The sequence below is a fragment of the Mandrillus leucophaeus genome, unplaced genomic scaffold, assembly GCF_000951045.1.
Source record: "Mandrillus leucophaeus isolate KB7577 unplaced genomic scaffold, Mleu.le_1.0 Scaffold225, whole genome shotgun sequence".
Lineage (NCBI taxonomy): Eukaryota > Metazoa > Chordata > Mammalia > Primates > Cercopithecidae > Mandrillus > Mandrillus leucophaeus.
Window position 1 is genome coordinate 4,762,164 of NW_012102310.1, and position 15,527 is coordinate 4,777,690.

Below are 15,527 nucleotides of genomic sequence, written 5' to 3' on the forward strand. Positions count from 1 at the left end.
CTTCTGAGAGGATTAATCTCCCTATGAGCCTCAATTTTATTAGGTGTCTTCAAGATTTTAACTTAGTGGTAAAGTAAGACAAGAAAACTACACCCGACTGCCTGATTCTATTAGCTCAATGAAATTGACAACTGTAAATGGTACGAAATTTCTTATATTTGACAAATGTATTAATATTAAAAAATATAATTGGCCAGGCACAATGGCTCAAGCCTGTAATCCCAGCACTTTGGGAGGCCTAGGTGGAAGGATAGCATAAAGTCACGAGTTCAAGACCAGCCTGGGCAAAAAAGTGAGACCTTGTCTCCAAAAAGAAATTAAAAAAATAGCTGGGTGTGGAGACAGGCACCTGTAGTGCCAGCTATTCTGGAAGCTGATGTGGGAGGATTGCTTGAACCCAGGAATTGGAGGATGCAGTGAGTCGTGATTGTACCACTGTACTCCAGCCTGGGTGACAGAACAATATCCTATCTCTTTAAAAAACAAACAAACAAAACCACAAGGAAAAAAAAATATGGTTGAGAGAAAATGCATGTAAACTGTTCAATTTTGTGCCTGCTCGATATAGGGAATGCGGAATAAATGTTAGCAGTTTACTATTAATACCATGATTATAGAGAGTGGATTAGCTACTTTGTAATTTATCTGCATTTGACAAGCAGAAAAAGGAGGTCAGGTGAGCCTGTCAGAATATGAATGTGTCTGCATCATGTGTATGTTAGAAAAAAAAAAAAGTATCAAAATATCAGCTATCTCTGCATGACAGATTACGGATAATTTAATATTTTCTTCTTTTGCTAAAGTTTCTGCAATAAACATATTACTTTCATAAGAAAAATTAAATATTTGAAATTGTGATTGTATTTGAAAAATAAGTATTACTTTAAGTACAGTTTGTTACTATGCCTTTCATCTCAACCGTTAGTATAACAAAGAACTGATTTTATTATTTCTGCTTATCCTGGAGATAAAATTCAGTAACAGTTAAATATTCTAACAGGAAATAATAATCAATATTAAATTTATTAAAACACTATTTTAGCAATTATTAGTTATGTCCATTTTGAAAACATGGCTCAGAACACTAATTTTTAAAACTTGCAGAAATCATAATAAAATGGTAGCTACTGCAAGGTACAACTAGCAAATGACACAGACATTAAAAGACTATTTTTATATTCTTTATTTTTTTTAACCATTTCTCTTTTTTTTGGGTGAAAAAGGCAAATTGGTTATTTTTAAAACAGAATGGAAGAAAAATGTTTTTATATCAATAGCTCCTGAGAATTTACTCTTTGATCATAGCTACCAGCCTGCCATTTCTTCTGTGGTCGAAACCCTACCAAGTCTAGCTACTGCTCAGCTACACTACAAACAATCTTTGGGCACTTTAACTTTTGGATCATTTATACATTCTCAACTGATCAGGCTAAACTTGTAAAGTTATTCCTATGACTACTCCTAGACCTTTGAGCAACAATAACTGAAGAGAAATACAAGTGAATGTATTACAGTCAATAAAAAATTGCAGAAAGACATCAAGTGGCATAAGGATTTTCTTGTAATCAATTTTTTTGTTTAAAATATCCTAAGTTAAATATTTCAACTCAAAATTTAAAAAAATTATTAAATTTACCTTAAAAAGAATTTGAAAATTTGATGTTCCAGATTTAAAAACTTTATTTCAAGAATAGAAGTATTTTAGGTTTATAAATAATTAAAATAAATGTATTTATGATTAAAACATTTTAGGTACATACCATAAGAGATAAACAGCATTTCAAGAATATCAAATTCACTATCAAAATGTGTATAGTACATTTCAGAATCAAGGCAAGATAGTTTTTTTTAATTCATTAAAATAATTATGTGGTAAATTAAATTTTATTTAACAAGGTCATTTCATACCTAGAGAGACCCTATAGAATTCTATAAAGAAGCTAAGTTGCTGTAAAATACATTAACTCAATAAATATTAATTTAAACTAATTAAAACTGTCATCCATAATAACAAAGCAAAAACAAAAAACCTACCATTGTTTACCTAAAACAAGAAAAAAAATAATTATTTAATAAGCGGGACACTTACCCTTTTTTCCATTTCCAACAGTGACCTATCAGCAAATCTTTCTTGTCTCTGCAACGAAGTAAGAAATTATGAAAGAGGTAAGTGCAAAAAAGATTGAGGGGCGACCACAGTAATTCTCTTTTAATGGGTATTAAATCACAATATTCAAGTGGAGTAAAACACAGGTTCATGAGTAAAGCAAAGAGAAAACAGGATTTGTATTAAAATAATAAAGAGTGAAACGAATGTTTAGAAATAGAATGGTAACCAGACCTCTCATTTTATGTTCTCTATCACTTTTCCCCAGGAACTTTCATAGTTTAGTTGGGCGTGAGGGTGAGTGAGTGAGTACTGTGGAAGAAAAACAAAAACAAAAAAACTGTAGCTTTCCTTCTGAAGCCGAAATTCTTTCTTTTCCTACACCATCAGGAGTGGCTAATCACAATGGTCAGATTCCAGGACCTTGATTGAAATATATTCATTACCAGGTTGAGTGACTCTGTATCCATGCAGCCAGACCAGAAAACTGGCCTTTTTATCTTCTCCCACAGCTATCTTGGTCTTGGCTCACATTCTAGAGGTTTCTTTTCCAATCATCCATGCTCCACAATTGGTTCATATCCACTTTCACTCACAAGAAATTCTAGCTGTACAGCTTTCTTCTGCTGGTGAGCTCAGGCCTTTCATTTTTTCCACTTCCTGTACTATGTGACCAGCTCAAAGTTGGTAAAATCCTGATATTTAAGCTTGGCTTTAAGGGACGGAAAAGCACCTTGGGTTTTAGCCACATGTTGTATCCTGTACTAGAGATTAGAGAGCTCTGGACATTGACCACAGGCCCAGTTTAACAACAACAACAACAACAACAACAACAAAAAGTGGCATCTTAGATCTTATTTACATTGATATCTATACAAACATCTCCCTTGGAATTCCTGGTCAATTTGCTGAAAATGAATTCCTCAAAAGCCAGCTTGCTGAATAACCTATTTTACTAATTTACCAAAAATGATTTTTGACCACTTTAACAAGAATGCTTTATGAGTGCTAACCATAAAATATGCTTTAAAAACATATTGATTAAACACAATTTCACTGTTCAATGTGGTAATTTAAAAAATATTTCTTTACATAATTTTCTTTTATGCCAACCCTTTCAGTATTCATGTTTTAGTATCTCTAGGACTTGTAACCAAGTCACTTTTTGATTCCTCTTTCACAATTTTAATGGTTATGGTGTGTAACATTTAAAGAACTAGTCATGGCCAGGTTTTCTTACTTTTTCTGTTATTTTAAATGGCTTCAAGCTTTTGTGCTTACTCTTTCTGCAAACATGAAAGTCAATATTCCAATTGCTTCTTGTAAGAAATTCAGTTCAGAATTTCAAATATGAGGCTGGGTATAGTGGCTCACACCTGTAATTCTAACACTTTGTGAAGCTGAGGTGGGCGGATCACTTGAGCCCAGGAGTTCAAGACCAGCCAGGGCAACACAGTGAAACCCTGTTTCCACAAAAAAAATAAAAAATAAATAAATAAATAAAAATTGAAAAATTAAACAGATGTGGTGGCATTGCCTGTAGTCCCAAATACCTGGGAGGATAAGGTGGGATGATTGCTTGAGCCAGGGATATTGAGGCTGCAGAGAGCCCTGATTGTGCCACTGCACTCCAGCTTGAGTGACAAAGCGAGACGCTGTATCCATTAAAAAAAAATAATAATTTAAATATGAATGAGACTGTTCAGTTAATTCTCATTTATTTTTGGTTCTGAATTTAAACATTTAATTGCTAGAAATATAAAACAAAGGCTGATAACGCCACTTGAGGATTTAAAAATAAATCATAGAAACTCTTTACAAAACCGAAAAATTTTTAAATAATATTCAAAAGCACCTGAAAAAAATCAAATAGCCAAAATAATAACGTCACACGTAAATTAACAAAACATGGAAAAATAGCATTTCATTGGAGGTTTTTTCATATGGGAACATTTTAGCAATTATATGTGGTTTGCCAATTTCATTGATTAGAAAACATCAACATCAGTTTAGATAGTATTTTTACTTAGTTAACTTTCTTGTTAAACATTCCAGTTAAAGCTGTTAAAATCACAATGAGTAAATCTGGTGAACTGGTCATTTGGCAAAGTGGTATTCAGCAGACTGGTTCTGGTAGGCTGGCATATTTTTTCCCTTCCTTGGAGATGATACGGGAAGGAGAGTACCTGAGCTAGGGCAAGAGTCAAGGATTCCAGAGTCTCTTGGCTAAATACTATCAAATAGACCTAAACTTCAAGATTAATTTCATGCAACTATCAAAACTGCCACTGCTATTTGTGGCAAATATCTGATGCAAATATTTGTATATTTGTGAAAAGTTACGAAGTCAATCAATGCCAAAAAACAAACAAACAAAAAAAAGGTGGAAAAGTTCACAGTAGATTCAGGATAAATGCCTGAAAGTTGAACCCCAAAAGTTTACTTTAATGCTTATCAGTTTTGCTTTTATGAATTATACTGCTCATTATTAACTCAGTATACTGGACATGATACTCAGAGTACCTGCCAAGGCAGAAGCTGTCATACTTTTTAATCCTGCTTCTCTTGCCAGGTAGCAGAAATTGGTACCCGATCCACAGGCAACTTTCTGTCCATTGACCTATGAAATGGTCACTAACAAAACAGGCTACTCCATACTGGGTAGTAAGTGGCTAATTCTATCAATTCCCCTCTCTTGCAGGGTTTGACTGAGAGAGATACAGAATAATTACATGACAATGAAGTAGGCAGCAAAGCAGAACATAGAGAAGGCATTAAGTAGTGGAGACACGGATGAGCTGAGTCACCATGACAGAACACTATAGTAGGAAGCAGTGCATTTATTTAATAAATTTATTTATTTATTTATTTGAGATGGAATCTCACTCTGTCACCCAGGCTGGAGTGCAGTGGCACGATCTTGGCTCACTGCAACCTCCACCTCCCGGGCTCAAGCAATTCTCCTGCTTCAGCTCCCAAGTAGCTGGGACTACAGGCGCCCACCACCACAGTCAGCTACTTTTTTTGTACTTTTAGTAGAGATGAGGTTTCACTATGCTGGCCAGACTGGTCTCGAACTCCTGACCTCAGGCGATCCACCTGCCTTGGACTCCCAAAGTGCTGGAATTACAGGCATGAGTCACCGCGCCCGGTTGCAGCGGACATCTTTACTTAGAACTAACATTGTAATGAAATCCCTAGAGCTGAAGCTATGCTCAGAGAGCTCATTATATTTTTATGTATACAGGCTCACTAAGATACTAATGCAACCTGAAGGATGATGACAAGTTCACTGATTAAAAAACACCAACATCAGTTTAGATATTTTTACTTAGTTAACTTTTCTGCTAAACATTACAGCTTACCATGAAGCCTAAATATAAGTCAGTAGTTTTAATGTGTATGACACTGTAAGTTTTTATGACATCTCACTATGAAACGTATTCTTGTTCTGTTTTACTTTTCTGTTTATCTTTACAAAAACCTCCATTAACATGAAGGAATCTGAGGAGTCTTCACAACCTTGTGAGGTTAGCCTGACCCCTGGAAGTTTAGCACAGTATCTACTGTCCTCAGACAATTGCTTTACAACACAACAATGGTTAAAAGAAGGATCTGGTAACAAGTTTAAGTTCAACAAATAGAATGAACTTTGTTGGTTTTTGTTTTGGTGTTGTTTTATTATAATTAATTTTTAAAAATTAAGAAAAAGATGAGTGTAAAGACTGATCAAAAAGAGTATGTAGTCCCATTCACAGATCTGGACATGCTGTTTTTAGATCCATGCTTTCAGCGGGATTCTAAGAGTTGTGCTGCAGAAGTACGTTTATGCTAGAAAGTCCCAGGTTAAAATTGAACACGTTTGTTTTCTTAAAAATTACAGGATGCCTTAGAGCCTTTAGCAAATAAATAGACCCTGTAAAGTCTCTAACATGTAAAATATGTAATATTTCCCAAGTTTCTTTGATTACAAAGTTTTTTTTGTTTTCTGAAAGGAGGGAAACGAGGAGAAGATGTACCTATTCCTATTTCCCAGAACTAATGTTCCATGGAAATGGAAAAGTGGCTTGGGAAACAATTGCCAGATCATATGTACAAGGTTGTGAGTTTTGCTTGGCTATCCCAATTTTATTGTTCAAATTTATCTTCTCTAGGCTGCTGCATAGAAGGAACTTACAAAAGGAGCTATGATTAAAATTACCTTCTTCCAGCACTACAATATAAAATAATCTTTACTTGAACAAACAGAAAATATTTGTAGTAAATAAAAATTTTTATAAAAATTTTTATATGGCTATAAGATGATTCTGTATAGATGCTTTTAATGTTTTAATGCCTTGCTACATTTGGTATTCTGGAAATAAACATTTAAAACCTTGACATACCACAACATTGGTATTAAAAAGCTTTTATATGTTGACTTTTGACTGTAAGACTATTTTTTAAATTTACTTCAGAAAAAGTAAATAATCTAAAAACAGCATTATCTTCTATTATCAATTATCAAACTTCTATTTAGAGTATTAGAAAAAATTTTAATACCATTTTTAGATGGAATAAATCACAACCATTACCTTGAGAGTAACAAAAAGAAAAGGATACAAACCTGGGTGGCCTTTTCCAACTGTAATTTAAGATCTGTTAGTTCCATATTTGTATCATGTAGCTGTGCCTTCAGCTTTTCATTTTCAGCTAGAATTTGTTCATAAAGCTATAAAAATTAGGGTAAAAGAACAAATTACTTTTCTGCTCTCCTATTACTTTAAAATTTCTCATTGATTACTTTGCAATATTAAAACAGCTTAATGTAGCATATGAGCTATGAAAGATACATTTAAAAAATCCTTCATGGTTGCAAAGTACAGACTGTTGGTTATGTAAGTGTGTTTGTCCCATATAAAGTCTTAAAATTAGTTCCAGCATTCAAAAATCAAGACTTGACAGAAAAATCGGACTTTTCAGGTTATCTTAAAAAAGATTCAGTCATCTGATAAAGAGGGACCACATACCTGCACAGCAACTGCAGCTAGGGCTAAGGAGTCACTGTGATCTTTATTTGGAGTCCGTGAGATTTTCTGCCCATCACTCTCTCTTGAATTCCCAGAAATGAGATGGAGTACCAGCTGTATTTATCATTATACTTCTATATTGCTTATAGTAAAGTTAAAAGGCAAATGACGTATTTCCTGAAATATTTCAAATCCGGGATAAGATCCAAGACCTTCCCCTTTTCTAATGCTTTTTGTCTTTCTTAACACTGCTTCTTCCTCACCCCTGCTTTACTACTTCCACCATAATTCTGGCTATGATCATCTCTTATCTAAACTATTCTAATTCCCTGATCGCTCTCTAATCTGTTTTGTATATAGGAGCTAAAATTAACTTTTCAAAATGAAAATCTCGTCATTTTCATAGGCCAACCATTCCATTTCCACCCACAAATTAAAAACTCTTGAATGGCTTCCCGATGTTCTTAGCATACACAAAATCTTACAGTGGCCTATAAGGCACTGCATTATCCGGTCTCAGCCTACACAACTGCTGCCTCAAATAAATATTTCTTCCCCCTACTAGCCATAATTAAAATTTAATTATTCCAATGCATCATGTATTCTCCCCCCACCAGGTCTATGTGCGTGTAGTTCCACTCCATTTGGAATAATTTTCTCTCCCATTTTTGCCAGTTAACTATTAGTAATCCTTCCACGTTTGGCTGAAACCACACTTCCTTTGGAAATCAAATTTTTTTTTTTTTGAGATAGAGTTTCCCTCTTGTTGCCCAGGCTGGAGTGCAATGGTGTGATCTCAGCTCAATGCAACCTCTGCCTCCTTGGGTTCAAGTGATTCTCCTGCCTCAGCCTCCTAAGTAGCTGGGATTATAGACATGCGCCACCACACCCTGGGTAATTTTGTATTTTTAGTAGAGAGGGGGTTTCTCCATGTTGGTCTGGCTGGTCTCGAACTCCCGACTTCAGGTGATCTGCCTGCCTCGCCTCCCAAAGTGCTGGGATTACAGGCATGAGCCACTGTGCCCAGCCAAGGAAATCAATCTACTTTCTTTTGTTATATACTTTTATAAAATTGCTTTTCTACTTCAGGTTAACTGTCTCCATTATTAATTATACATTCATTAGTATGACTATATAATAAGGTCTCTCTCCCCCACTACATGGAAGATGCCCACGAGAGCAAGATAACATCTTCATCTCCATCTGCCCATTAGTAGAATCTCTCTACTTAGCACAGTTCAATTCTTTATTGAATAAATGATGAATCTTACTCATAATGTAAAATGATTCTCTCCCTCACCCATTCCCCTAACTTGGCTTTTAAAAAAGTATCTAATTCAAACAGCTGCCAGATAACTGGGGACATGTACAAATGCCATAAGCTTTCTCCTTCTCCAACAGACTTTCTGTTTACTATAAAGCACAAAATATGAATATATAAATGAATCCCAGATTATTGAGTTTCTGGGATTTATTTCTTAATTACTTCAATCCTTAACAGCACTTGAGCTGCCCCAAGTTTTTCAGTTACCTATGAAAAACTATCAATATATTCTCTTAGGAAAAGCCATCTTCTGTTTGGCTGCTTCCTAGTAACAAACAAAGAAACAAAGTGTGCATACACTTGTGTGCACCTGTTTACTGAATGCTCCTTTCCAGCTCAATCATAGCAATGACTTGAGACACTTAAATGTAAAATCATCTTGGATGATTTTCTCTTCCCTTTAATAAACAAACAGCTATTTACATTCTACTTACCATCACTTGCCGAAAACTGAAAATGAAAATGTTATTTTACTCATTTCATTATGAGTTTTTAAAATAACATCTGCATATGAGTATCTCAACATAAAAGATAACTTATTTTTTTATTAAATATAACTAAATAACCCAAGTACCTTTTTAAAGTCAGTTGAGTCATCCTTTTCTAGCCTGCTGCTGTAAGGTTTTCTTTCTTCTAAGTAACTGTATGATCCAGAGCGACCCAGCAAGGAATCATATCGATCACCAGCTGATGTAGAACTGGTTTCATATCTTCAAAAGATTTAAATAAAAAACCTTGTTATAGGCTTTTACAACTTATATTAACATACATCCTAGTACACATATAACTTGACAGTTCAAAAGTGTAGGTCACAGTCTCCCTCTGTTATCTGATTAATTTTTGTGATATATAATAAGTGGGAAGTTATTTTATTTTTTGAGATAGAGTCTCACTCTGCTGCCAGGCTGGAGTGCAGTGGCATGATCTCAGCTCACTGCACTTGACTTCTCGGGCTCAAGTGATTCTTCTACCTCAGCCCCCTGGGTTGCTGGGACTACAGGCACATGCCACCATGCCTAATTCTGTACTTTTGGTACAGATAGGGTTTCAACATGTTGCCCAGGCTGGTCTTGAACTCCTGGGCTCAAGCAATTCACATGCCTCAGCCTCCCAAAGTGTTGGGACACTACTGGAATGAGCCACTGCACCCAGCTATTTTTTAATACTACTAATTTCCATTAATTGAGGAAGAGAGTCAACATTTCCATGTTTAAAAGCCAAAACTGGTTTCATATGATTAATATTCTAAATTGTACGTTTCCTCCCACATTTTAATATTTCCAAAACCAGAAAATGGCTTACAATTGACGATGCATTCTAGTTTAATTGGTAGCACCTTTCCTTTTTTTAGTAGTAGGTAACACAATGGTGTTCTAAAAATGACTAATGTCTTAGATTTGATGAAATAAAGTATATCCAAAGTGACAGGTAATGGCTTTGTCCTAAACAGGAAAAACAAATCTTATTGGTAAAGGAGAATTCTCTTATTATCTGGTTCTGAAATTCAGATTACCTTTTCTGACAGATGCCATTGGCTCTGCATTTCAATTCAATAGAATCATCAGCAGACAGAAATTTATTATTGGTCTTACAGGGCTGTGGTTAACAATGATAAGAGAAATGGAATGGACATCAAAATCAAGGATAGAGTGGAGGTTCTCTGAAAAAATGGATAATTTTGAATTAGGTGACACTTTTTGTTTTGTTTTGTTTTGTTTTTTTAAAGACACAGCGTCTCACTGTGTCCAGTGAGGAGTACAGGCTGGAGTGCACTGGCACAATCATAGCTCACTATAACCTTGAACTCCTAGGGGCTCAAGTGATACTTCTGACTCAGCCTCCCCAGTAGTTAGGAATAGAGGAGCATATAGGCATGCCTGGATAATTAAGAAAAAAAAATTTTTTTTTTTTTTTTGGTGGAGATGGAGTCTTGATGTTGTCCACTCTGGTCTTCAACTCCTGGACTCAAGCGATGCTCCTGCCTCAGCCTCCCCAAGTGCTAGGATTATAGGCTTGAGCTAGATGACATTTTTTAAAGTGTCTTCATTGGTTCTCTTTTGTCTAAAGCAGGACTACATAAGAGAAGATTCTGAATACTTAATCAAATATATTTCTGGCCAAGTGTGGGTTTTATCAGTCCCTGATGTTAATAATGAGATAGTTGAACTAACCTAAGAAACTTTGGAATACCTCTGTTGTAGAGATTTGGGAAAAAATCTCACTTGCTTTGACTAGTGATCTAGAAGTAAAGCCTTTAACAAAGAAAGCTAGTAACAATGATAAGGCCATCAAAATTTCTGTAATTTTTTTATCATCAAATAATTCTATAAACTTACAAAATCCATAGATTCCTAGCAAAACATTTTTAACAAAGATAAAAATAAGAAAAAAGTCAATTAAAAAATAAATAAAACATACCTAGAAATGGAATCCGTCTAGAAAGAAAGAGAAAAACATAGGCATACTAAATTTTTATGTTTTCATTAAACTATTAACCTCTGATTAAGTAAATTTAATGTAGTATCAATAACATTTTCAAACTATTAAACTAACATCTGTTTTCTACATGTGTTTTAATTTTACTGAGGTTGTTTTAGAAAGAGGTTCTAGAATACAGAGTCTCTGTATATTTTCAAAGGCATATCATCATGCAATTACATGTGGCAATTTATGGGTATCTCCTGTGACTTCCTACAATGACCACTTACAATATTTTTTAATTAAAATAAAAAAAGAGACTAAGAAAGATATCTATTACATATACCCACTGAGCAGGAGGAAGTAATATATTTACATTAAGAAATGTTGAGTTTACTATGATATCTCAAAGCAGTCATTTTACTCATTTTTGTTTCTGAGGCAATGAGAAGCAAACAAATGAACACCTAAGGTACTTTATACATAACAGTATATACATATTTTGTTTAAAATTTACTTTCTGGAAATCCAGCTATATACCTTTAAGGTTAGCAGTTAGGTGATAGGAAATTTAATTTTCTCAAGCAAGTGGTATGCTACACTCAAGTTCCAGAAAGTCTTATTTAAATGGTGAAAAGATTAATAGGGTAAAACACTCTTACTGGGGGCCAAAGTAGTCTTTTTCAGTAGTCAAATTTAGCCTTTTCTACTTCTATTGAAATACTCACTGATTCTATAATTTAACTATACAGAATGGTTAGTTAAACTTCTTAATTTAAATATTAGTGATTTCCCATTATATTTATCTTTGGAGATACTGTAAAATTACTAGGTTACTTTTGGGATTGTTAAGCCTATTTTGGACTAAAAATGTTTTACTAAAGTCTATGTAAATTTCCTCTGCAAAACCAATTTTAACTTTGCTCCTTCCATTGTTTTTTAAAGTAATGTTTTATTTTATTGATTTACTCTTCGGTTTTACAACAACTAACAATTTTAAAGAATAAATTTCAATTTTCAACATATTCAAATTCAGTAAAATGGCTATTCATGAACTAAAATGTCTACATATCAAACAAAAATAATACATCTCACCTTATAGTTTGCACTTACATTCACTGATTTAAATTTTAAAAATAGAAAGTCTAGTCACAGAAATCACTCAAATTCCGTTTGTCTTTAAAAATCATGGTGTTATCGCTGATTATTATTACTGTTTTTGACATGAGGTGTCACTCTGTTTCCTAGGCTGGAGTGCAGTGATATGATCACAGCTCACTACAGCCTTGACTTCCTGGCCCAAGTGATCCTTCTGCCTCAGCCTCCCAGTTAGCTGGGATTACACGCATGCAACACCACATCCGACTAATTTCTTAAATTTACTGTTGAGATAGGGTCTCCTATGTTGCCCAAGTTGGTCTTCAACTCCTGGGCTCAAGCAACCCTCCCACCTCAGCCTCCCAGAGTGTTGGGATTATAGGCGTGAGCCACCATGCCCGGCCTATCATTTAAAAACTTTTAAGAATTGTGGTAAAAACCACATATTGTAAAATTTACTATGTAAACTGTTTTTTAAGAGTATATAGTTCAGTATTTTTAATTATATTCATATTGTTGTGCAAAAGATCTCTAGAATTTTTTCATCTTGTAAAAATAAAACTCTATATCCATTGAACAATTTCCTTTGTCCTCCTCTTCCTAGCTCTCACAACAATGGTTCTACTTTCTGTTTCTATGATACCCAAATAAAATAAGTGGAATCACATAGTTCTTGTCTTTTTGTAACTTGCTTATTTCATTTAGCATAATGCCCTTGTTCCCCAAATTTTAAGATTAATTTTCCAAAGTAAAAATATGCTTTTAAAGATAAAAAAGATTAAAACATATAGAATGATATTCAGAAATATCTTTCTGACTATGGTATTGTAAGTTCATATAATGGTATACAAAGTTCCTGTGTAATTTCTCATCCCTCCATTCTCTAGATAACCACTGTTATCTAACCAACCTTTTCTGGATACATAACATCTATGTGAATATAGAAAATATTGATCTACACACATACATTGCATCTTATTTATTTATCTACATCCATTCTTCCTTTTTCTGATGGTGTAGCAGTTACTAGGTTTAGGTAAGATGACATGTAGCCCATGTTGGTAGCAAAATGGCTGCAACAGTTCAGTGACAGGCCCTGTCTATCCTAAGCCAACTATAATCTCATCCCTATGAGATAAATCAGCCTGAGGATGAAGCTGACACAAAGGACTGCAGAATATAACTGGAGTACATTTTCTTTGTTTAATCCAGTTTGACTTAGGTTTCATATTGTTATTTATATTTGTTACATTTATTTATATGTTATTCATTACTTATAACTAAAAGAACTCCAACCTATTTGGAGTTACAACAAATAGATTGTTCTATTAAATAGGTTGGAGTTCTTTTAGTTATAAGTAACGAATAACAGATAAATAAATATAGATCTATTTAAAGTAAACAAAAAACACTTAAATTGAAAATAAAAAAACTTTTCTTTTTAGAAACAATGTTCCTCTTCATCTTAACGTATCTCACATATAATTTTAACAGTAAAACTAAATACAACATACATCAATATGCTTCAAAATTACAACTTTAAAAGCTAGATAATCTCCCTTCCACTCCAGCTTGGTGGGGGTTGGAGTCTGCATGATAAGGCAATGAGAGGTGTCAGACAGGGAAGGTTTACTAATTTCCTCCCCTCTTGTTTACCTGTCCATTGTTTTTCATGGAAAGATGAGAATTTACAGGGTACTACTGGGAAAGGAAGATGATGGGTAAGTTGATAGAATATAATAAAGAAGGGACATAGGTAAATTGGGGAGTTCTGATAACTGACAAGCAAATAGTTTAGGTAACAGTTAAAGCTTTAGGTCTGCAAATAATGTAACCTCAGAACCAATTCACTCCTCAATGTCTGGCCACCTAAAGATAAAATAAAATTTTGGGGTGGAAATAGGCAAACTTGGCCCTAAAATAATGTTCACAGTTACCTAGCAAAGGCAACCTACTTTTGTTCACTTCCTGTTACTGTAGATCCTTGCTGACTAAAAAGAAATGTGTTTGCTCTATTAAGGAACTTCAACTCAAAATGAGTAAAATAATATTAATATGACCAGAATGCTATTTCAGGCTAAACAATGCCAGGTTTAGAACTAACTCGTGTTGTTCAGCTCTATCCTCATACGAATAGAAATATTTTAAATATTTTTTAGCTTTCTGCACAGCCAAACAATCAGGAAGCGGGTGGGGGAACTTTCAACCCTTGCTGGCTATGCAGCCTTGTCATTCAAACTTGCTTTAGGTTCTTCATCAGTACTGAGAGGAAAAAAATGTCTTTTAGATTCTAAACATAAAAATCTGTTGGAGACTCTAAATTTCTAAATATATGTAAAAGAAAGTTAAAAGATGCCTATCTTCTCCAGAACATAATTTTGAAATAAAATCTACAGAAATAAAATCTGAGCCTACTACTTTCGGATTTCTACTACTTCTGAGTAGCCTTTAGATATTTTCCTTTGGCCAAGGGTACTATTTCTTTTTCTGCTTTTTCTTTTAACGCCGAAGGTTAAATGACATACAATAAATTACATGCACTTAGAGTGTACAATTTGGTGAGTTTTGGCAGTTCTGTATATCCACAAAACCACCACTAGGATCAAGACCCAGAACATTTTCATCACCTCCAAAACATTATTTTGTGACCCTTCCCAGTCCTTTTAATCCTGATCCCCAGGCAAACACTGATACTGCATACCCGGCATGTAGGTAGAGTATGCAATAACTGTTTTGCATGAATAAATATAATAAAACACAATTTAAAAGGATTATTAAAAAATATGAATACTTCTCAATACAAAAAGTAATGGTATTTACCTGAGTTTCTTTCTTATTGGATCCCTCTTCTGTGTCTGATTGTTGTTCTTGTTCATTTTCATCACTCTAAAAATAGATTGCCAATTTATTGTAGGAAATTTTACTAATAATTTCAAAAATTATTTTTTAAAATAATTTTTGGGAGTCCTCTCTCAGAATATACATTGAGACATTTGTAGATAAAATAAGATGTCTAGGATTTTCTTCTAAATAATATGGGAGTTGGGGGATAGGGTGGGAATTTAACTGAAAAAATGAATACTTGGGGTAGGGCTCCTCACACTATTCTGTTACTTCTATAAAGTATATGTTTAACTTTTCTATATTAAAAATCAAAAGAAAAATAGAAAACTATTTTTTGATTTCCTCATCTGTTCTTCCTTTGTCATTTATGTATGATTTTCCTTCTCTTTTTAAACTTTTTAAAATAGACATATGCACTCTTGATTCATCAAGTCGAATATATATTTTGTCCACAGCATGGACAATGCAAAGATATTAAAACTCTTGAACTCCATTTAATACTTTCCCATATCTTTGTGCTATTGTTTTCATATGCCTTAGCTCTTTATATATTTTAAGCTGCATATGACAATGTTATTTGCGGTACATTTAATTAATTAATTAGTAATTAAGTAAAATGAAAATGGACTAAAACACTGTAATTAAAAAAATGTTCAGAAAAAAGTTGACCTAAATATGTTGTTTATTAAAAAAAACACAAATAAATTGAAAATAATGGAAAATATGT

General features: G+C 33.8%; 1 protein-coding gene across 3 annotated transcripts in view; it reads right to left on the reverse strand.

Annotated features, from left to right (window-relative positions):
* PPP1R12A (protein phosphatase 1, regulatory subunit 12A) overlaps positions 1-15,527 on the reverse strand; it is a 99,937-nt gene that overhangs the window by 6,177 nt on the left and 78,233 nt on the right. For 2 of the 3 annotated variants that reach the window (XM_011981399.1, XM_011981397.1), the window contains 5 exons: positions 14,777-14,842; positions 10,859-10,875; positions 9,015-9,150; positions 6,714-6,818; positions 2,090-2,137 (listed from right to left, as the gene is read on the reverse strand). In XM_011981399.1, coding sequence (XP_011836789.1) covers positions 2,090-2,137; positions 6,714-6,818; positions 9,015-9,150; positions 10,859-10,875; positions 14,777-14,842 — 372 coding nt within the window. The remainder of the gene's footprint in view (positions 1-2,089; positions 2,138-6,713; positions 6,819-9,014; positions 9,151-10,858; positions 10,876-14,776; positions 14,843-15,527) is intronic. The other variant, XM_011981398.1, reaches the window with a different exon arrangement.